Genomic DNA, 22,680 nt, shown 5'->3' on the forward strand with positions numbered 1-22,680 from the left:
TCCAGGTATAGAGGGGACTATGCACGAAGGGTGGGTGGCAGGGATATGGTGGCAGGAGTGCATGTTTTAAATGCCAGAAGCCAATGGCCATGCTAATTTGAGAGCACTGAACTGTGCAGAGAGTGGAGCCTGCCCTTGTTCACATCCTGCCCCGGTTACTGCTCTTCTCCTGGTGTCCCCTTTCCAGGTGAGCCTCTCAGTCACAGAGCAGTGGCACAAAGGTATTCCCTTCGCCACTCAGCCTTCCAGCCTTGAGTCCCTGGGCATTCGGAACCCCTGGGCATGAAGAAGCCCCTGCTTGCTCCCTGCTCTTCAATACTTTAGAACAATGCCCATTGTCCTTATTTGTAGGTTGGTATTGGTGCAGGGGTTCCTAAATCTGAAGGCAATTGGTTCTTTTTGATTCATCTGCTCATATGCTGCCACCTAGTGGTTCCTTCTCCTTCAACACCCTGTGTAAAATGGAGGAGATGCTATGGGTAATTTTGTATTGCATTCTTATTCTTTCTCTCTCTCTCCCTCCATCTTCCTCTCCCTCCCTCTCTCTCCCTTTCTCTCTCCTTCCCTCCATCCCTCCTTCTCTCTCTCTCTTTCCTCCCAGACGTAAGTTGTTCCCCTTTCTCACCTCTTTCTTCACCACATACACATAAAGGCTTCTGGTTTTTGCTCCTGAGACAGAAGATCTGGAGATGAATGGCTGGCATAGGGGATCTTTTGAGAAACGTGGACTCCACAGACAACATCCCCATTTGCTCCCTACTTTCTCTCTTTGGGTAATATAAGATTGGTGTCTTAACTCCAGGGCTATAATATAGTCATAATTGAGCTGAGAAAGGCTACAGTCAATCCAGGGATACTCTGCAGAGGCAGTTTTAAAGATAAACTTCCCACAGCTACTCAGTTGCCCATCTTTGAAAGTGTTTTGTGTAGAGTCAGGTAGTCATAATAACCAACTCTTACGGAGCACTTACTGTGTGCTAGACATTGTTCTAAGTACATTACATAGACCAATTTTTTAATCTTTATAACGACTCAATGAGATGAAGTACACCTCTTCTAAGGGTAGGAAATGGAAGTATAAACTTTCAAGTAACTCACTCTAGGGAACACTGCTAGGAAATGGAGAAACTGGGATTTATTCTCAGGCTGTCTGATTCTAGTTTATGTTTTTTACCACTGTGTTAAGCTGCCTCTCTAATAAGTGTGAGGTATGGGCAACAGGAAAGAGAAGCAAGGGCTGTGTCTATACAAGCCCTCCTCCAAGCACTTCCTCATTCTCTTTTTGGGACATGGTTCTGGTACAGGACTTAGTGGGAGTTGTTAGCCAAGGCCCAAAAGGGAACTCTCCAATGTGCCGACTCTAAGGACTTGCTTCTGCCCCTGTTTCATTTCGGGAACTCAGCACATAAGAAAAAAATAAACACGTAGCCAACTAGAGGAAGTATGAGAAGCCAGGAACAAGGCAGGCCTGGGGTCCAGAGATGATTCTGCCCCTGAAAGACAATTGCATGTTCCCTTCTCTGTCTGTGCTTTTGTTTTCCCCTCGCCATCCTTTCTTACTTTGGAAGTGGTGAGAATACCCAGTGCTGGCAGTTTGATACCTTTACAAAAATAAACTCAATACCATCAGACATAGCAAGGAACCAAATTTGAATTTTATTTGTGTGTTTAAAATGAGCCAAATAACCAGCACCTTCCTACTCCAAGTGTTTCTCTCCTCCTCTCCTCTCTCCCTCGCACCTTCCCTCTCTCTCACTCTCTCTCTGACAAGCCTGAGGAAAAGGCAGAAGTAGATGTGTGGATGCGTTTTAGAGATGAGGAGGTGCTGTGACAAGGCTGGTTTAGTAACGGGTTTGATGAATGTTCCTGTTCGCTCTTGTCTTATCGGTGGGGGTGGGAACGGGAGTGGGGCTCTTGACGATCAGCTTCTTCATAAAGGCAGGAAAGAGAAGAATATGTGTCCTAAAGGAGTGAAAATATATAAATTTGCTTTTATGTTTCAAAATATAAACAGTATGAGGCGCACAGAGTAAAAAGTCTCCTTCCTACCTTATCAGTCTTGCAATATCCTTGGAGGCAACCAAAGTTATGTTCTTGTCCTTCCTTCCAGAGTTATCTCATACATATAAAAGCAGATAGGCAATATTGTCTTTACCCCTTTTTTACACAAATGGCACAAATTAGGTTCATCCTTCTTCATTGCTTTTTTCTTTTTTTTTAACTTACCAACATATCTCAGAATGTTACATATCAGTGCAGAAAAGTTTTCTCTTTCTCTTTTACTACTGCATAGCATCAATTCTGTGTGTGTACTAGTTATTTGACTAGGTTTCTGTTGAACATTTAGGTCATTTCCAGTTTGGTATTACAAACTATTGACCTTGTGTGCATATCATTTGGCACATACAGTGCAAGTATAGTCTTAGGATAAAATTCCTGGATGTAGTATTGTGGGTCAAAAGAGATTGAGGAGGGGGTGCACGGATAGTTCAATGATAGAATTCTTGTCTGCCATATAGGAGACCCGGGCTTGATTCCCAGTCCATGTATTCCCCATGCCCTGCCCCGCTCCACCAAAGGGGAAAGAAAAAGAGAGCGAGGAGATAAACAACCTTAAATAAATGACAAAGTAAAATAGGATGAATTTGTTTAGATGTGACAGAAAAATTCCTACCCTTCTGCATTCATGTCCAGGAAATGGAATCCTCACTGGGAAAAGGCATATCAAATCAAACCTTGAGCGATAGGCTTGAGCTGGTGCTTTACGGCTGTCTAAGGGCATGGGAGAGTAAGATCTTTCCTTATGTATTTGACTAAATGAATTTACTCAGCTGCTGCTGCACTCTAGAGCGGGTCTGGTCTGGGATATTCCAAGGACGGTTTGTGTTACTGCCACAGTGATGTCATCCTTCCTCTCCAGCAAAAAAGGATGCTCCCATTTCAAGACAGAAGATGAAACTAACAATACCATACCAATTTGGGTGCCCTCCAACATCCTGATTCTAAACCAAAAACCTACTCTGCCAAACCTACAAACCAAACAACTCCGCTGCTACCCCACCCAGACCAAGTACTCATCCTGTACTGTTTTAAAACATGGTGCGCTTCCTGCTCATGAAGCTTGATATTCATTACTTAAAACAATATGATTATGTTCCACAAGAATCTTCATATTGTATTCCTAATTTTGGTCAGTCATATTGCAATATGGGGTGTTTGAGGAAATGGTGCCTTGGGTTTGAGAGTTGGGGAGAAAGAGAACCAGATCCATCCTTTGGAAAGATTCCTAGTTGTCCCACAATATTCATTCTCCTTTTAAATATAATAGTGAATTCTCCATTTTTAAGCTGGGCATAAGGCTACCTAGAATAAAACTTTCATTGACGCTTGATGTGTCTGTGTGTCTAAGTTCTGGCCAATGGGGTATAAGTGGACGTGTATGCAACATCGATGACATGTCTTTAAAGGGAGAAGGTGTGCCCTTCTCCTTTCATTTCATCTTTCCTTCTGGTTAGGATATAGATATGATAGCTAGAGCTGGAGCATTCCTCTGGGCTATGAAGTAACTTTTGGAATGTTGGTGACACACAGTGGAGCAACAAAATAGAACGTACCTAGGACCCAGATCCCTTGGACCACTTCAGATTTATATAGAAGACAAAAATAAATTTCTATATTAAATCACTATCATTTTGGCTTTTCTGTCACTTGCAGTTGAACCTAATCTTCAGTGACACAGGACCTCAATTTAGGAAAAACAATTCCAGACTCATCTTTCAGTGGTAAATCATCATTTTTCACAGAGAAATGAAGGTATGGCCAACAAATTCCACTCAACTAACAGGCAGTTCATTGACAATGAATCAGATACCTGGGCTTCATCTTTATTCCATTTCAAAGGCAGTGGTGAGATACTCCTTAGGGACAATCCCAACAAAGCTGTTCAGTTCTCCTACCCACCAGCCATACATGTGATATTCCTGAAACATGAAAAAATGGTTTCAGCGGACATTTCATCATATATCTGTTAATCTCTTACAGTGACTGGATGGGAGATTCTGCTGGATGGGCTTTTTGTTGCTCCCATTGGTACGAAACCTTAGCACTCCTGATGGGATTATTAAATGTAAAAAGCCACCTTGAGGAAGAAAGCAAACTTTGCTTTCATTTTCCTACCTTACTGTCTACTTTGTAAACTTAGCACATACAGAGTAAATATTTTGATTTCATTGCTGAACCTAAAGAGCATTTTTTTTTTTTAACCAAGCAGAGTGGTATGGCCTCTTCAGAGAAAGTTGAGCACATCCTAAAATGCCAGAACATTAAAGATATCCAGATGGGTCATGTCAAGGATTCAAATCAATAATATTTACCAAGCATATGTGTGAAGTGCTGTTTAAATTCCCATGAGATATATAATGATGAATCAGAACATTGCTTGCTCCCAGGGAGTTTACAGAATATAGGAGTGGTCTTTGGAGTCAGGCTGGGATCTAAACCCTACTTGCCCTTTTAATAGCTGTGTGACTCAAAATTTTCCTAGCTTAACTTCTTCTTCTGTAGGAGTAGGTTTAAAATCACCCCTCCCCTCTGTTGTGGGATGATTTAAACATTTAAAACTACATGACACATAGTAGGTGATCTAAACATTGGGTATTTAGATGCCACCAAAGTGGTGGCTGGTTGGCAGGGCACGACCATGGCAATCTAAGGCGAGGTGTAAGTGTGCAGCAGAGGGGCAAACACGTGTTGAAGATGGAGCTCCTTGAGAACAGAAGAGCTTCTCAAAAGTACAACTGATGTTGAACATTATGAGACTATGCTTGAAAGCACCAGAAAATATTTTCTTCTGAAACAAGTAAAATGTAGTATGAAACTTTAAGAATGAAAAGATCACATTTCAGTTCGGCTGGATTTGAGGTAGCATGGAGTTAACTGTCTGCTTTCGGCGCACCTGGCTGTGAAGTTCTACTAGAAAAAAAAAGTAGAAGAAAACTAGGTTGGCACACCTAAAATCTAGGTTGTTTGGCATTAACTGGTAAACTTTTTGTCTCTCTAGATAGTGTTACCTCCCCTCCTCCAACTCTGCCTCTCCCCCTTCCTCAGCAGATGACCTCTTCTCCACCTTCAGAGATTTGTCAATCTCTAGCCACCCAAGCAGTAGCTTACCTGTACTGACACCCATATCCTTCTTTCCCAGTGAAGTCAGGGAAGCTTCCCTTCTCTGAACTAAGACTATCTTTCACAACATGAACTTGGAATCCATCCCCTTTCTTTCTTAGAGGTGAAGTTCTATGGAGTCTGCCCTCTGTTTTCAATGCTAATGGCTCATCAGCACTGACAAGTGTTCAGTGAAAACCACAATTAAGTAGCCTCCACTGCATGTCCACTCCCCATTTCTACTAGTCTATGCTGATTTCTAAACACAGCAATCTAATTGAAAGGGCTTACTTTTCTTACTGCCTCAACTGTTTACTTTCTATTTCTTTTTTTTTATCTTTTAAAAAAATTTATTTATTAATTAAAAAAATTAAACAAATGAACTAAAACATTTTAACCTATATAATCTGTAATTCACAATAACATCACTTACTTGCATATTCATCATTTCTTAGAACATTTGCATCAATTCAGAAAAGGAAATAAAAAGACAACAGAAAAAGAAATAAAACGAAAACAGAAAAAAAAAAAGATTATATATACCATACCCCTTACCCCTCGCTTTCATTAGCATTTCAAACTAAATTTATTTTAACTTTTGTTCCCCCTATTATTTATTTTTATTCCATAGTTCTACTCGTCTGTTGACAAGGTAGATAAAAGGAGCATCAGACACAAGGTTTTCACAATCACACAGTCACATTATGAAAGCTATATCATTATTCAATCATCCTCAAGAAACATGGCTATTGGGACACAGCTCTACATTTTCAGGCAGTTCCCTCCAACCTCTCCATTACATCTTGAATAACAAGGTGATATCTACTTAATGCGTAAGAATAAGTATAACCTCTCAACTCTGTTTGGAATCTCTCAGCCATTGACACTTTGTCTCATTTCACTCTTCCCCCTTTTGGTCGAGAAGGTTTTCTCAATCCCTTGATGGTGAGTCTCAGCTCATTCTGGGATTTCTGTCCCACGTTGACAGGAAGGTCCACACCCCTGGGAGTCATGTCCCACGTAGACGGGAAGGGTGGTGAGTTTGCCTGTTGTGTTGGCTGGAGAGAGAGGCCACATCTGAGCAACAAAAGAGGCTCTCTTGGGGGTGACTCTTAGGTCTAAATTGTAAGTAGACTTGACCTATCCTTTGTGGGGTTAAGTTTCATATGAACAAACCCCAAGACTGGGGGCTCAGCCTATAGCATTGGTTGTCCACACTGCTTGTGAGAATATCAAGAATTCAACTTGGGGAAGTTGAATTTCTCCCCGTTCTCACCGTTCCCCGAAGGGGGCTTTGCAAATACTTTTCCACTCACTGATCGAATCACTCTGGGATTCATCGGGGCATCACTCTGTACAAACCAACAAAATCTCATGTCTTACCTGAGATTCCAAGTACTTATGGTGTTCAATCAAACTATCTACATAAGTTATATTTGGAAATGCACTAGTCAAAATATAAATTTTGTACCAAATAAACATTGTTTGCTTTAGTCTCACACATAAGGTGAGATTTTAAAATATTAATTACCATCTATTTTCAGCACCCTGCAGTAATGACATTCCTTTGTTCTTCCTCATGCAAAAACACCTTTAAAATTTGTACATTTAGTCACCATTACCATACACTCTAGGCATTCCTAGATTATACCATCTCAATCTTTAACCTCTATCTTTCTTTCTGATTTCATTTATGTCCCCAGACTTCCTTCCTCTATCATTCTCACATGCAGCTTCATTCAGTGTTTTAATACAATTGTATTACATTTATTTACTTTCTATTTATTCTTCAAGACACTCTAATCAGGCTTCTACTTCCATTATCCCACTTAAGCTCTCCTCATGTTCTCCTATAGCTTTCTAATTGTTCAAGTTCTATAAGTACTTCTCAGTCCTTAACTTGGCCTTTCAAGAGTATGGGTACTATTTGACTCTTCTTGAGTCACTTTCTTCTCTTAGTTTCTATGATAAGCATATTTTCCTGGTTTCTTTCCTACCTCTGTGGTTTCTTCTTCTCATTTTCCTCTGCAGGCTTATCTTCCTCTATCCCTCCTTTTAGTGTGGCTGCTTACCAGGGTTCTGTCATGGCCCTCTTCTCTTCTGACTTGATGGGCTTTCCTTGAGCAATCTCATACACCTCTGTGGTTTCAACCACCGTCTCTGTGTTAATGACTCACAACCAGAGCTCCAAGCCTAGATGTCTAAGTGTCAGATCCCAATAGTAAAGTGCATGTCTGTCAAGTTCAGACTTAATATGTCCTAAACTTAACCCATAGCCCTACCTCTACCTCCATTTCCACTCTCAAATATCTTTACCTCCTGAGTTCTCTATCTCAGTAAGTAGTCCAATAATACACTCAATTACCCAAGCCAGACACCCAGAAGTCATTCCCAATTTAACCCCTCTCTTCCATTCAATCCCTGAATCCTACTAACTCTATCTCCAAAATGTTGGGAGAGTCCATTTACCATTCCCATTCTCAATACTCTACAGTCACGTCACTGTCATCTGTCCTGAGGACTACAGAAACACTCTTGTTTTCCTCTAATCTAGTCTCCATTCTGCAGCCAAACTCTTTCCAAAATGCATATTGATGGTGTCACTGCTCTGCTTGAAAGCTTTTAGCAGGTCTCCACTGCCCACTGTCAACTTCTTAATGAGGTGGACAAGGCCCTGCAGGATGTGACCCCGTTTACTGCCCAGCATTGTCATTCACCCCCTAACTTCAATGCTACCTTCTAGCAAAGCAGAATTCCTCTCAGCTACACCCATGGGTCATAGGCTCTCTCATCATGGACGTGTCTTCTACCTATTTAGCCTCTTCTTCCCTACGCCTCTTCGTGGAGCTTTCTCCCTAGCAGCCTTCAAATCTCAATTCCTGAGTCACTTATTCTGGAAGCTTCTCCTTGATGATCACTGACTGTGTGGGGAGCTTTAGCCATGTGGTCTGCATGCCCTGAGTTTTCCCTACAAACGAACTCATCAGGCTTTCCTGAATCTGATGGTCTCAGTGTCAATAGTTAGATGGAAAGTTCCGTGAAAACTGAGACCTTGATGGTTTTGTTTGCTGTTGTATTCTCATCACCCACCAACCCAGCATTGTACCCAACCCAGAATGGGACCAAATAAGTACTTGTTCATGAAGAAATGAAGGGCGCACTGGGGATTTATACTCTCAGTTGAGCAGATTAAGTTACAACTAACTCACTCCTTTGGTGATTTAATTGGTAGTGGCAGGAAGAGAGCAATGGTCTTTGGAGAGCGTCCTCCCAAATGGCTCCTTAAATACCATGAAGACAGTCTCGGATATCGTAAGAGTTAAGACTACTAGTTGATTCTAATGGACTAGGGAATTGTTTTTTAAGAGGAGTCTTAAGTAACTATGTCTACCACCTCTCTCCCTCTCTCTCTCTACCCCACAGTCCATCCGACCTTAAAGGAATTCCTTAGCCTATGCTTGTTAGGAGGGTTTTAAGTACCTCTTGGTACAAGTTATGTTGCTGTCTGTTTTCCAATACTGAAGTCAAGGCAACTTCTGCATTAAGTTTTATCGTAGCATTGCCTTGGCTTACCTCATCCCTGGAATGTCTACAGGGCCTCACTGTGAAGGGGAAATGTGTTTTTCCCCTCTCACTATAACTCATAAAACTCCAGTTTTAGCTTTTCTGCTATCTTACAGGCAGAAAGTGGGCACAATGTTATCCGAGTCTTTGATCACAGTCAACTTGCTTAGACATGTGTGAAGTGTGGTCTTCTACCTGCCAGATGCTGTCATTGTCATCACCCGCAGAGGCCCAGATATTCTCCCACAGACTCTCCCATTGACTTTGACTCATGCTTTGTAGCATCCCCTTTTAGCTATAATGCTAGGAGTAGGGACCAAGCTGTGGGAAGATGCTCTCTGCCAACTCGAAGAGGGTGTGAACAGCAAGCAAATGAAGCTCAGCAGGGCACCCACAAAGCTGGACTCCCACGCAGTTTGTTCTTGCTCAAGGGGAACTCTGACCCTGCATGACTGCAGCTGTAGTAGCCACGCTGCAGTGGTGAGAGCTGGAATTAGTGACAGCAACTCTCTGCCCTTCAAAACAAAAGAGCAGGCAAAAGTGTAAGGAAGATGGTGCAGTCTTGGAGACCATATATATCCTGCTGTGGGAGCCTGGGAGCTTAATCAAAGCACCTACAGGTACTGGGATCTGCTTGTCTTTTCCAGATTTTATCCCTTGGCTGGGTACCCAAAAAGGGCTGCAGAGCTGAGATGTTTAAAGCATGAATGAAAAAGTTCTAGCCTTTTCTTGCATACCACTCTCATGCATTGCTCCAGCCCAGTCTGAACACCATGAGGTATTTTAAAATAATTTCTACTTTGATGAATTGCTGGGGAGTCCACAATTGCTCATAATCAAAGGGAGAAAAATGCAAATGAGATCCGGCCGAGAACTATCACCACCAAACGTTTATTTCACTGCACAGTGCCAAAAAGAATTAAAACAACATTAAACTCACAGCAATCATGTTTAAGCCCTCGTTTCCAAGTGCCAAATTGCACCACTCTGGATCATACAGATGTTCGTTAATTATGCTAATTTTTATTAAACTATTAAAATGGAGAGAGTACTGGCTCAGCCAGGCAGACCCCAGCTCTGAATGAACTCTGCTCTTGTCTAGAGGTGCTAATTTTACTGCATTTTTATTAAGTTGCTGATTCTTGGATTTTAGTTTTAGGATGGTAGAGAGAACTGAATTCCTGGGATCAATGTTTTCAATAAACTCTGACTTCTCATTTCCAGATGTTTGGAAAGACTGAAAAAACATTGAGAGGCTCCCAGAAGACTTGAAATGCTCAACACAGAAGTGGACCTATCATTAGGATGACAGCACATACCTGCAAGTGACAGTGTTAGAGCATCAGAATTATGCATGTGCTCCACTGGGTAACTCCATATACACTGTTTATGGGTAGGCAGAACTAAGGTGTTAATTAAACAAAATTGTTAATTACATATGCCGTAGATATTAATATAAAATCTTTTAAAAATCTCTTCACCTTGGTGCTTGCTTCTTGCCACAGTCTTTTTAGACTTTGGACTTGAAGGTAGTACAAAATGTAGTTTGTTCTTGTCATAAATATTTCTAGGCTTGATTAAATATTTGTTTCTCTCAACATCATCCTTGCCCTACTTCCGTGAACCCCCCAAATGAAAGAGTATTAAAAATGAAGATTGGCTATTTGGTTTTTATTATCTGGTTGGAGGAGCTGTTGTTGGTCTGAAGGAGCAGAGCATCGAGTAAGCCTAAACTAGATGCAGCTTTCACCATCAACAACAATCAAAAGTGTTTATGGGGGATTGCACATTGCTGTAAAAGGATTTATGCTGCTAATCTCCATCAATGAGAAAAAAAAAAACAACCCTACCGAACCTGCCATAAAAAGAACAGCAAATTCTATAAACAAAAAGCAGTATGGCCACCAACAACGGGCTTGCCGCACAGCTTGACTCTGCCTCAAGTGGTTTCCCTATTGTTGTTTATGGTTTCAAGGCTATCATGGACCTCCTCAGTGCTCCTCCTGTCACAGGGCCTGAGTCCCTGTGTGGTGCTGCAAATACCCTGTCAGTAGGTGTCAGGGGATATCTGGGGGAAAACCAGCAGGCGCCTATCATAAGCCTTAAAAGAGATTAAATACCCCTACTCCATGATTGCTACATTTTAATTTCTCTCTTCCCTGCTGGTTCCTATTTGTATAAACTCTTCCATGGCTCCCCTGGAGTAGCACAGACATGACCTGGAATGACCATCCTGTCTTGGGATGAGAATTCAATTTCTAGGCTCAGTGAATCCTAGGCTGTTCCAACCACAGTAACTCACTATCCTGGGGCACAGATTCTTAAACTGGAGTCTGTGAACTTCCGGTCTGTCTATGGATGGACTTTGAACTCCCTGAAGTTACCATAAACTTTTGTATACACACACACACATAAATTCGTGTGTCTCATTCCCAGGGTAAGGCCCAGACCTTTCATCAGATTCCCAAAGCTTCTGTGGCTCCTCACAGTTTATGAACCACTGTTCTAGGTGAAAATGCAATGGACTTTACAGTGTGGACCTGCACTTCGGCTGAATATGTCTGTGCCCTATCCCCCTTTATAATACAAGGGAAGAGAATTAAGAATCCTCCTTCCTTTTATGCTGGGTTTCTTAGGCTTCAACCTTCCAACTGTAGAGTCTGTTCCCTTCAAGGGCTGACCTCTATTTATTTATCACCTCTTTATTTTGGGGTGTACAGGCAGGGAATCGAACCTGGTCTCCCACAGGACAAGCAAAAATTCTACCATTGAACTATCCATGCATCCCTTTGGTTATCACTTCTAAAGAGATGTTGTCTAATCTCCTTAATTGTGGTTTAAAAGTTGTGGTATCTTCTCATAGTTTCCCCTCAAATCCACATGATGGCTTCTGGAACAAGCTGCTTGACACTGTCAGTCCCCCTAAGAATATTCCTAATAGAAGCATTCTCTTTTCACATTGAATTGGGCTTTAATAAGCCTCTATGGAACAAAAGTCCCAGAAAATGTCTCACACTTCTGTTCTTTTAACCATCAAAGTTCACTATATCAGTGCTTGTAACATGAGAATTCCTCTTCAAGAGAACAATCAATCAACCCCTAATACAAAAAATCAATACATACATGATATATGTATGGGGAAGACCAATCAATCACAGAATTATTGGTTTATGATTGCTTATTTCTCTTATTAATGCTTGTGCATCATACATTATCATTAGTAAAGATGAGAAATTTGAATTCTTAAGTAGAATAGTTTGTAATATTCCAGGGTCGGTCCAAAATATCGTATGTTTACTTCTGATTAGCCTACAAATACTCTACCTCTAAAATCCAGCTTTGGAAATTTAATGTTTTCTTAGGATATCATAAATTATTAAATAGATCGAGGGCTCCAATTCAGCACCCTTTCAACTGCTGAGTAAAGCAAGGCTGGGAACAGGATTGTTCACCAAAGGCAAATAGGTGCCAATTTTTCAGCACACATGGTTTTATGAAGGCTTCCAGAGGAAGAGAGGAAATGGTCAGTTGGTGGATGGTGGATTAGTGATTTCAGAACCCGTGAAAGGATCAGAGCTCAGCACTTGGCTGAAACCTAAGGTAGGTTGGTGGCCTCTACAAGATGTTTGACACGCTGTCTTAAGATCTTTGCAACCTTCTCTTTTTTCATTATTTATAGTTTTTGTCTAACAGTCATAATAAAAATGAATAATTACATTTGCCTCAATTGAACAATTTTTACTTATTGCATTTCAGGGCACCTGGTCACCTGGAGCTTGATAGGCCTGAATACAGGTGAAGGTATGTGAGTGTACTACAGGGTCATAGAGAGGCAGGGGTGGTTACTGAAAGCAGTTGTGGGTGCCTGTGACAACTATACGAAGCTCATCTCCCAGCTAGGCGCTGAATGTTCTGAGGATAAGAGGAATGCGTCAGCTACATGGAGGATCTGAGAGCATTTGCATGCAAGGAAAGGTCCAATTTCAAGTCTGAAGCTTCCATCCTGAACTGGGTGTGGAAGGATAATGATCAAGTCAAGTTCAGGGGCATGTGGGACAGGATCTGTGTGCAAACTGGACACTGCTGGTGATGGAAGTCCTTGCAAAATAGAGTGGGTGTGCAAGTGAGTGGGACAGAAAAATAATAAACTGGAGAGGGAAGAAGGAAGGCAAAAAAGGGCTGTCATAAAAGAGAGAAAAGAAAGAAAACCTAATGAACTTTACCTAAAGAAGAGAGAAAGGGTAAGGGGAAGGTAAACACTTTGCAGATTGGAGAAAACAAGGTGCCAAGTATAGAATTCAGAAACAATAGAGACAGCAGCATTTCAGAGCTGATAGAATTGTGATACCATGTGAGACCGGCGTATTAATATGTATTCCATAAACTGCGCAGCTCGCAGCTCTGCACAGCTCTGTTTTGCTCTGACCGCAGTACCAGCCTCAGGCACCACAACACAATTTGGAAACAATGTGACGGAAATGTTTAATCTGCTCGGCCCATCTGTGCAGCGTATTTCTCCAGATCTCCCTGAGAGAGGCGCCTTGAATCTCCACATTGCCTTTAATATTCTCCTAAATCACCTCCCCACTGCACTTCAAGGGCCATTGCTACAATATCACAGGTTCATCTAAAGTGCATTGGGGAGGGGATGTGGAGTGGGAGGGGGGGACGCGCAGGCAAAGATATTTTTTATTTTAAAATAATTTCCAGAGATCATCTTTTCTGTTTCGTTTAAAAAAAGAAAACTTATTCTACTGTTGCCGTAAGGTTATTGAGGTTGTTTGGTGTAAAACAGGGTAGGATAGAGTGGAATCATTCTCCAAAGAATTATTTTTATTAATCTCGATTCTCTCAATTGGACATGGGAGGGGGTGAGCAGATGCTCGTTTTCTCTTTTCGTTTTTTCCTTGCACCTTGCCAGGGTGATGTGTTCATTTGGGGCTAGTGCCTGTCTGCTTTACGCTTTCTGCATTGAATACCAGCTTGGTAGTTCCCAAGGCATATCTGACCCTGTTCTGCTCTAAACAAAGCCATCTTATATATTTAGTCCCAGGTCAATATGCCCTCAATAGGGACACTATATATAGTGTTAATTTTAGTTTAGAACCTTTATATTTTCTCTCTTTAAGTACTGATGATGGGTATCAGATCTCTGCTGCCTTTTCCCACTTGATTTTGCCAAAGTCAGTGACTGAAGACTAGAATGTAGGAAGCTGGGGTGAGTTTCAGAGAAAGAGGGGATGTCAAGTCACCATGTCCCTGACCCAGAAATGGAAGGGAGTGCACATCACTAAGAAAATTAGGATTCCTTTTGCTTTGTGAATTAAAGAAATGAATAATTTAATTCTCAAGATTGTTCCGGTGAGGGGAAGGCAACGTCCCAGTTGCGGAGCCCTACAGCCTGTCGGTGTGTTACATCATCTGCACACATAGGCGTTTCCATGACAACCGCTTATAGCTTCATTTCCTGGATCCCTCTAGGGGGTGTCACAGCCAGATCCACCTGCTTTTCACCCTACCCTCGGTGGGGTCATGGTAAGGTCGCCAGAATAAATGAACGCGGGTACTAATGATCTGTTTACTGCTGTTTATGCTCTGTGTGTGTCAGGGGCACACACATTTAGAGAGCTCATTATGGTTGCAATTAGAATGCACCATCGCTAGATATTTAACTCCTTTTTCTTTTAAATTAGCATTTTAATAACATTCTTTGAGCAGAGAAACAAAATGACCATTTTTCACGGACAAACTTCTAGCTGTAGGTGCAACTTTAATGGCAAAGTTGTGAAGGGGAAAGAAAGGAGGGGGAAAAACGGCCATTTTTACGACTTTCACCCTCCTCCTTACCAAAAGGATATTTTTATTTGCTTTCTAACACACTCAATTTCCTAAATTTGTTTTGAGTCCAATTATTTTGGGTGGTTTAAAGTACTGCACTCCTGTTGGACGGAAATTAGCAGCGATTGAAATTAGCTTTCTATGTGACCTGTGAAAGGGGCTAAAATAATTACAAGTAAGTATAAGAAACCTCTCTCCAAAAGACCCTTGCTATGGATCAGGCTGTGATGCGATGATTACCATTACCAGAAAATCTTTATTCAGTAACCGTAAGGATTATTTCCTTTAAAAAGAGGATTCCAACTATTGCTTCTTGTATTATAATTCTTAGGATTATTTTATAGAGGATAAATGATGGCACACTTAAATTTGTACTTATAGACAGAATAAATAAGAAGCCAAAAGAGTGAAAACAATCATGGCATCATTTGCCATTTAAAAATGGCAAGATCACGGAGCATCAAAAAGCAGGAGAGACAGAACAGAAAAGATACAATATAGAGAGATCCCCTCAGAATATTCTATGAGGCATGGCCTTTTAGGAATCAGTTAACACCTTTTCTAGATGTTTATAAATGCTCTGTTTGTGGAAAGTACAGTGAAAAATAACAATTTGAATGTTTCGATTATCTTTCCCCATACGTTCCATTTTCATTATTTATTTCCTATAAATCGGGACCTTGCCGAACATAATTCTGCAGACAAGGAGGTGGATGGGACAGCCAATGTGAACAAGGAGATAGATGGTGGGTGCGTGTAAGATAGATGCTATGTGTTTATGAAAAGGAGCAGTATGTCTGCATGTGAACATCCACAAAGTGGAGCAAGCAAGCGTGTAACCCATAACGGGTATTTATAAGCAAAAAAGGGTGCAAGGAAGATTGCGTCGGATCTGGCACACAGAGCTTGAAAAGGTTTGCTCTTTTTCCTACCCTCATGGAATCCATGACAAAGTTCTGCCTAAGATGTCCCATGCTTGCTGGGGATTCTGTGAAACCTCACAAGCCTTTTCATGGCAACAGACGGGGATTTCACAGGCAGAAGACTTAGGAGGTCAATAGTTGAAAACCAAAAGTTAGGAAAAAGGGATCTTCATTGAGTTCAAAACAATCCCATTTAAAAATAACAACGACAAGCAAACCTAGTGTAGTAGGAGGAAAAATTTAGAGACAGAGGGAAAAAAGTAGAACTTACAAAAATGCAGGTTTAAAATGTTTGTATCAGCTAAGTTGTACCATAGAATCTGCCATTTCATAAATAAAATAAGGATGGCATAGAATATAATTTGGTGATAGCTACCCCAGGACATATCTAGATGCATTTTTGTTATTTTAATTAAATACTGCATTATGGTTTGTGACAACTACATAGCTACAGCGTAAATGAATTTGGAATTAAAGTGTTACTTAGGCATCCAGTAATTTTTGTTTCATCCCTCAGTTTTACAAAGCAAATAGCTATAAAATCAAGATGTTTGTTCATTTACAGATGGAGCAGAGTTGCCACTGTTTTTTTCTCCTTAATCCTCACGCACGAAAAAGAAGACAGAGCTCAGAGTCTGGCTCACAACACTCTTAGCTTATGAGCCACATCACAAAGAAAACACATCTTCTTGACTATAATGTGAGATGCTGAATATTAATTGCTGGTATTATGCTTATCTTTCTAGCCGGGTACTGTCTTTCAACAATTATTCTGATGGCTGCAGTCTTGGACTGCCAGCAGATTCTTTTCCTTTGTTTAACAGCTAGAAACCCACTTAATTTAATTTAATAATAATTAAAAAATCATACAGTTCATGATGCTCCTTGGAAGTTTTTAGTATTTGGAACATTTTCCAAATTTAGAGTATTACTGGTAACAGTGAAACTGCCAAATCTCTTTGCTTAAAAAAAAAAGATGCATATTTCTTCAATTAAAAGAAAAAATATTTTTCATTCCAGCAATATTAATGTTTCCTTAATGAAACTCGAGAGTATACTGCAATTTGATATAATCAACTGGTTAGTTTAAATGTCACTTACTAGCAAATCATGAGAAAGGTTCAGAATATTCTCATTTATCAGGTGCAGATTTTCACTCAAAATTTATATGGTAGAGTAAAAGGATTTCTGTTCAAATCTGAGGATTTATTGTAATTTTAATGTGTCATATGTCAAAATGAAAGTTTTAAATGGCAAGTTTTCTGAAACCATTGTTTACTATTTCTACTGAAGAATCAATATAATTTTTAAATTAGCTTTAAATACCAAGTGTCCAGCAATGACTGCTTTATTTCACCTTTCCCATGTTTTAACCAATTACTCCAAATTCCCCATACATATTCTTATAAATTGCATAGAAATTACTGCCCTGTAAATTTGCGATGAGATTATAATTTGTTTCAATATTTTGCTAATTTAGTTGGAAAGCTGAATCCACATACAACCAAGAAACACTGGCAGACAGAGCTTTGGGAAGGCTGAGTTCTTTTTGAGAAAATAATTATACAGAAACAAAGCTTCCGCGACTCCTTTTAAATAGGGCATCATACTGAAATGTCACCCAGCCTCTTTGGCAGATTAGTGAGGAGTTTATGACTAAATCTCTGTCTAATAAACGTGCAGTTGACTCTGGAGGAGCTGCTTGTTATAATACTGGCGGTGGGAAATGGAGGGAATGTCACAGTTAAAGACACAAATTTTCCCCATAATATATTCGAATGGAAACCTCTGAATCCAATACTACATGGGCATATCTAATAAATTCACAATATTTCAATCTCAACACCCTTCACCGGTTAGTTTTAAAGATTTATGTGGTAAAAAATTACTCAGTGATGAATATGGTTTATTCTGTGCAGTATTGGAGGTATAAGGAATTAAACTACCGTCTTTAACAGTGAATTTATTATTACCTCTGTCAAAAGACGAAGGCTTTAACAGCATTTGTTATAAATTCACTGCAAAATAAATGGCTGGGATTTTTTACACTGGTGTTTGTAAAGCATCGGGAGATTCTGAGCATTAACCTAAGCCTGCAATAGTTTATATGGTTCTAGGGAAACACTTCTGTCTAGGCTTCATAGCTAGTTATCTGGTCTGGAACTTTGCACCTGACTGAAAAGTGTGTGTGTGTGTGTGTATGTGTGTGTGTGCATGTGTGGAAAACCTTGTCTCCAGGACAAGGATTTAGGAGTAAGGAGATTAAAGAGAAAAATTCCAGTTTCCTTATCTTCTTTAAAAATAGGTTTTATAGTAAATGGCCAGGGTTTAGAGGATACAGTTGATGTGCAACTGGGCCTCATGTTAAGAGGTTTACATGCGTACATACGTGCACGTACACACACACACACACACACACACACACACACACACACACACCCTCTCCTTTTTGTCCTCTCTTGGCATGGGTGTCCTCTCATTTATAAAAATTACCTGGAAGGAATGAGGCTGCCAGGGTTTGTTCTAGACGATTGGTTCCTGTCTGGGGGAAAGGAATGGCCTCTACTGAATCTGACCGGTGTCTGACCGTTGCCTTTCAGCTGACCCTAAATCCTATTCCCATCCTCCTAACTCTATAACTCTGTAACCACCAATAAAATGGGGATATTAATGAGAGAAAATGCCACCACCATCATCATCTTCGTCATCACAGCACAGTGTTGATCTGATTGTTAACATAAAATGGGGTGGTGGGGACAGCTTCTGCTTCTTTTCTGTACTATCATAAATAAGGAAAAATGTTTTCCAATGGTAGCCTCCTCACCTGCCCTCCTTGGTTAGGTCAGAGGTGAATAATAGTTCTTTGACAGGCATTGATTAGTTTCATCACACTGTTTGGGCAGCTGGTGCCCCAGGCTTATGTGTTCCCTACTTTCTATCCCATATTACCTCCGAAGCGCACCCCCTGCCCATCCCCCACTCAGTCCAGCCACGGGTACAGTGCCTGAGGAAGTTCTCAATGGACACTAGATGTCACCAAACACCTCCTTTCCCTCAGCGCTCTGCCATTAAAAAAAAAAAAAACCACACACACAAAACACAACCTTCATTTAAAGCAATTGAAGGAATTAACTTATCTATTTTTATGAGGTGGTTGTCACATTCAACTAAGCACACTTAAAAGAGGAAGCATTGCTGCATTTGGATAATTTTTACAGCATACAAATCTCTTTTGGAGAGGTAGGGGTCAAGGGAGAGGAAAGGTCTGCATTTTTTAAGTAGCCCTGTGAGGGAGTAGGTGGAGAATACTGGGTTTTAAAAGTCCCATTATAACCGACACTGTGTTATGTTAACACAGTCCAGGTGTGCAGGAAGAGGCCTGCTGCATTCAGAAAATGAGAAGCTGAGTTTAGAGCCAGATCCTGTCTGAATTTAAGCACCTCCAACTCAGCTGGCAGCTAAATGTCACCCAAGTTGATCTATCCTTATCTATATAAGGCCCATGGCCGTCTGACAGCTATCATGTATTCACTGTTCAACTTGACCCTGGCTGTAAGGCTCCTTGTTTCCATATCAACTATACTAGCAGAGAAGACAACCCGAAGCGTGGCACATCTGACCCATGAGAATACTTTCCCACCCCAGCTAAGCCACCATGTATGTGCACACAAAACGAGGGCCCTCATTCTGGATACTGTGGCTGCCCAACTCAGCGCTCCAAGGCAGGAGCAGGGAATTACGGAGCTGAGCACAGTCTGAGAGGAACCTAGAGCTAATTCCCGAGGCACACGATCCAAGATTAAGCCCTTCTTCCTCAGTTTACTTTAAACAGAACTCATTCATGAGCCTCTTCTTTCTAGTCAATCGAGAGAGAAAGAGTTTCTCTTTCTTTTTCTCTTTAATTCACCCTTATATGCTGTACAACTCATGTTACTGCCACAAATTATTTCTGTAAACGGGGTTTATTTAAGATTCATCTCACACAGCAGAGCAAGCTCCTTTATTATTTAGAAAGAAGGATGTAGGCAATGTTCCTTAGTGAGAAACTGTGAAAACAGGAGGGCAGGGTCATTTCTCTGGAAGCTGGGACTTGTGACTTGTTTTACCCAAATAGAGACTCCCCACCTCCCTTTCTCTCACTTATAGCAAATGCCCAAAGCGGCACTGGTTCACAAAAGGGCTCTGAGGTCCTCAGATGAAAGGAACTGAGCCAGGGGTAGGCATGATTCCACACATGCCACACGGAGGTGATTCCACACGTGCCCTGTCATGCCTGGTGCCCAGGCTGAATAGGTTTGTGGAGTACACCTGTTGTTGAACTCCTGCCAAGTACTGATGGCCACTAACCCCAAATTACTTTTCCCCGCTGTTGATGTTTGGAATGTCAGACAGGACTGAGCAGCAGCCGGCGTGTATTTCAAACACAGCAGATGGATTTTTATATTAGCTCCTATTTCATGTTCAGGCAGAGCGACCGCCACACTAAAACTGCAGCCTTGATGCTGCCGAGTTTGCTTCTATGAGATTAATTCTGTGAAATTAATTGGGACAAGATTGAAAAGGAAATTAAAATGCAGCTGAGTGAACAGGCCTTTCAAACACCTTTTTCCTGCTCTATTCAAACTTGAATTCTGCGCTGGTCGCAGGCATCATCTAAAGTAATTTACGAGAGGCATGCTCTCAGGGGCCATCGGTTACGTATGAAGAAACCTGCACAAGCGCCACAATCTGGAGCCACTGAAGAGCGCTAAACACCCCGCTGTGGCCTGAGCTGCGCCCTGTGCCGCGGAGGAAGGGAAGCTCAGTCCCCACACCAGAAAGAGCTGCTCAGAAATATCTGCACCCAAAAGGAATGCAGGAACATCCACTGGATGCACAGATCTGTTTTGTTATGCACATCTTCCTTTAATATACTTTAAGACCCAAGTTGGAACGCAGTGAACGAAGCAGGCATGAAATAGCATGGGGCGTGAGGATGTATGGATGAGATGGGGGAGGTTAGCAGGGGTCTGTCTGCTAAGGATGCCACTGGGGCCTCTTTCAGAGCCTGGATGCAGGGCCTTGGCCCAGCTCTCTACAAGAAGTTTGAACAATTTATGGGAGGTCAGTGACAAAATCTCTCAGACCAGGAGAGGCATGGTGGATTCCCATGTAGGCCTTGTTCCTGGGTAGTTTCTGTAACCAAATGGGAAACGTCTGGGCTTTCAGGCATCTCCATGAAGAGTTCTTGGTAAGAGAGGCCACCTTTTTTTTTCTCTCTTAATTTGCCAATAACTTATTGAACTCCTAGTATGTGCCTAAAACCAACCCAAAAGATTTACTTTATTGTTAGTTTGAAGGGAGGGGAATATAGTAATATTTATCATTTTCTAGATGCCCAGGCAGTTTATACAAATTCTCCAATGTAAGCACCACGACATACTTATGAATATAAATTATTCCAATTTTTACAGATGAAGAAACTGAGGATTAGCAAGATTACTTAACTTTGCTGAGGGTCACAGAGATAATCCATCTGCTAAGAGCGGCCAGGCTCTCTCTCTAAGCCCAACTCTGCGAGTGAAATCATTGCCCTTCCTGCTACGTGGGACATGCCATCGAGGAGTGAAAATCTCCCTGGTGGCATGGGAGATGACCCCCAGGGGAGATGACCCACCAGAGCCAGGGATGAGTCTGGCTCTGGTAACATGGGATCAACAATGCCATCCTGACAAAAAGGGGGAAAAAGTATAACAAATAAGGTATCAGTGGCTGAGAGAGTTCAAATAGAGTTGAGAAGCTACTTTGGAGGTTACTCTTAGGCAAGCTTCAGTTAGACATCTGCTACCTAGCATAGCTTGCCAAACCCCAACCAAAACATTCCTGCCAATCCTGAAGAACACCCAGGGCATTGTATAAGATTCTACAAAGGTTCCAGGCACTAGGGTACCTTTCCAGAAACCTACAACCTCCAGATAGGTCCCTGGAACAGATAAGTCCTGAAATGTAGAGGGGCCAGCCTCTCCAGAACATCAACTAGTTCCATCCCCTTATCGCATATTACCAACAGCCCCTTCCAGTATATAAAAGTTAGAATGGGCATAGCCCAAATACTCCTAAACAGTGGGAGAAAGATAAAAGGTGATGGTGGAGTTATACAAAGAAGGTAGGGTTTAACAAACAAGTACGATTGCTGAATCATACCGATATTTCTTTTAGTTTCCAGTACCTTAGAGCTGCTAGGAGTAAAAAACCTGAAATTGTTGACTAGTAACCCATACCAAATACTGAAATCTGTTCTACAACTAATTGCTGCAATGTGCTTTGAAATCTATCGCTTTTTTGTATATTTGTTATTTTTCACACACACAAAAAAACAAAGTCAATTGTGATGATAAACGCACAGCTATATGATGAAAAATTAATGTAATCATGCACTGCATTAAAGAATAAAGAATTTAAAATCTTTTAAAAAAAAGAGCAGGGAATAAAGCTGCATGTGAGAATGATAGAGGGAGGAGGGCTGGGGTCATAAATGAAATCAGAAGGAAAGATAGATGTTAAAGATCAAGATGGTATAATCTAGGAATGCCTAGAGTGTATAATAATAGTGAAATGTACAATGTACAAATTTTAAAAATGTTTTTGCATGCGGAAGAACAAAGGAATGTCATTATTGCAGGGTGCTGAAAATAGATGATAATTAATACTTTAAAATGTCACCTTATGTGTGAGACTAAAGCAAAAAATGCTTATTTGTTACAAAATTTAGATTTTGACTAGAGCATTTCCTAATATAACTCATGTAGATAGTTTGACTGAATGTCATAAGTACTTGGAATCTCAGGTAGCACATGAGATTTTGTTGGTTTGTCCAGAGTGACCCCCCGATGAATCCCAGAATGATTTGATCAGTGACTGGAAAAGTATTTGCAAGCCCCCTCCGGGAAATGGTGAGAATGGGGAGAAATTCAACTTCCCCAAGTTGAATTCTTGATATTCTCACAAGCAGTGTGGACAACCAAAGCTATAGGCTGAGACCCCAGTCTTGGGGTTTGTTCACATGAAACTTAACCACACAAAGGATAGGTCAAGTCTACTTAAAAATGAGGCCTAAGAGTCACCCCCAAGAGAGCCTCTTTTGTTGCTCAGATGTGGCCTCTCTCTCCAGCCAATATGATGAGTAGTCTCACCACTCTCCCCCTCTCTGCGTGGG

The 22,680-nt window shown here is 41.1% G+C and overlaps 2 protein-coding genes and 1 long non-coding RNA gene across 7 annotated transcripts in view; 2 read left to right on the forward strand and 1 right to left on the reverse strand.

Annotated features, from left to right (window-relative positions):
* The window catches only part of SNX11 (sorting nexin 11), a 28,182-nt gene extending 18,035 nt beyond the window's left edge, over positions 1–10,147 (forward strand). For 2 of the 3 annotated variants that reach the window (XM_077164651.1, XM_077164652.1), the window contains exon 9: positions 9,949–10,147. In XM_077164651.1, the coding sequence (XP_077020766.1) occupies positions 9,949–9,996 (48 nt within the window). In that variant the 3' untranslated portion in view covers positions 9,997–10,147. The remainder of the gene's footprint in view (positions 1–9,948) is intronic. The other variant, XM_077164650.1, reaches the window with a different exon arrangement.
* SKAP1 (src kinase associated phosphoprotein 1) overlaps positions 1,638–22,680 on the reverse strand; it is a 312,290-nt gene continuing 291,247 nt past the window's right edge. For 2 of the 3 annotated variants that reach the window (XM_077164649.1, XM_077164648.1), the window contains exon 9: positions 6,039–6,218. In XM_077164649.1, coding sequence (XP_077020764.1) covers positions 6,054–6,218 — 165 coding nt within the window. In that variant the 3' untranslated portion in view covers positions 6,039–6,053. Of the gene's footprint in view, positions 1,963–3,871; positions 3,981–6,038; positions 6,219–22,680 lie in introns of those variants that run through there. The other variant, XM_077164647.1, reaches the window with a different exon arrangement.
* Positions 14,113–17,225, forward strand: LOC143687573 (uncharacterized). The gene is made up of 3 exons (XR_013177583.1): positions 14,113–14,259; positions 16,051–16,185; positions 16,966–17,225. It is a non-coding gene; the product is annotated as an uncharacterized LOC143687573 (long non-coding RNA).

The sequence above is a fragment of the Tamandua tetradactyla genome, chromosome 6 (assembly GCF_023851605.1).
Source record: "Tamandua tetradactyla isolate mTamTet1 chromosome 6, mTamTet1.pri, whole genome shotgun sequence".
Lineage (NCBI taxonomy): Eukaryota > Metazoa > Chordata > Mammalia > Pilosa > Myrmecophagidae > Tamandua > Tamandua tetradactyla.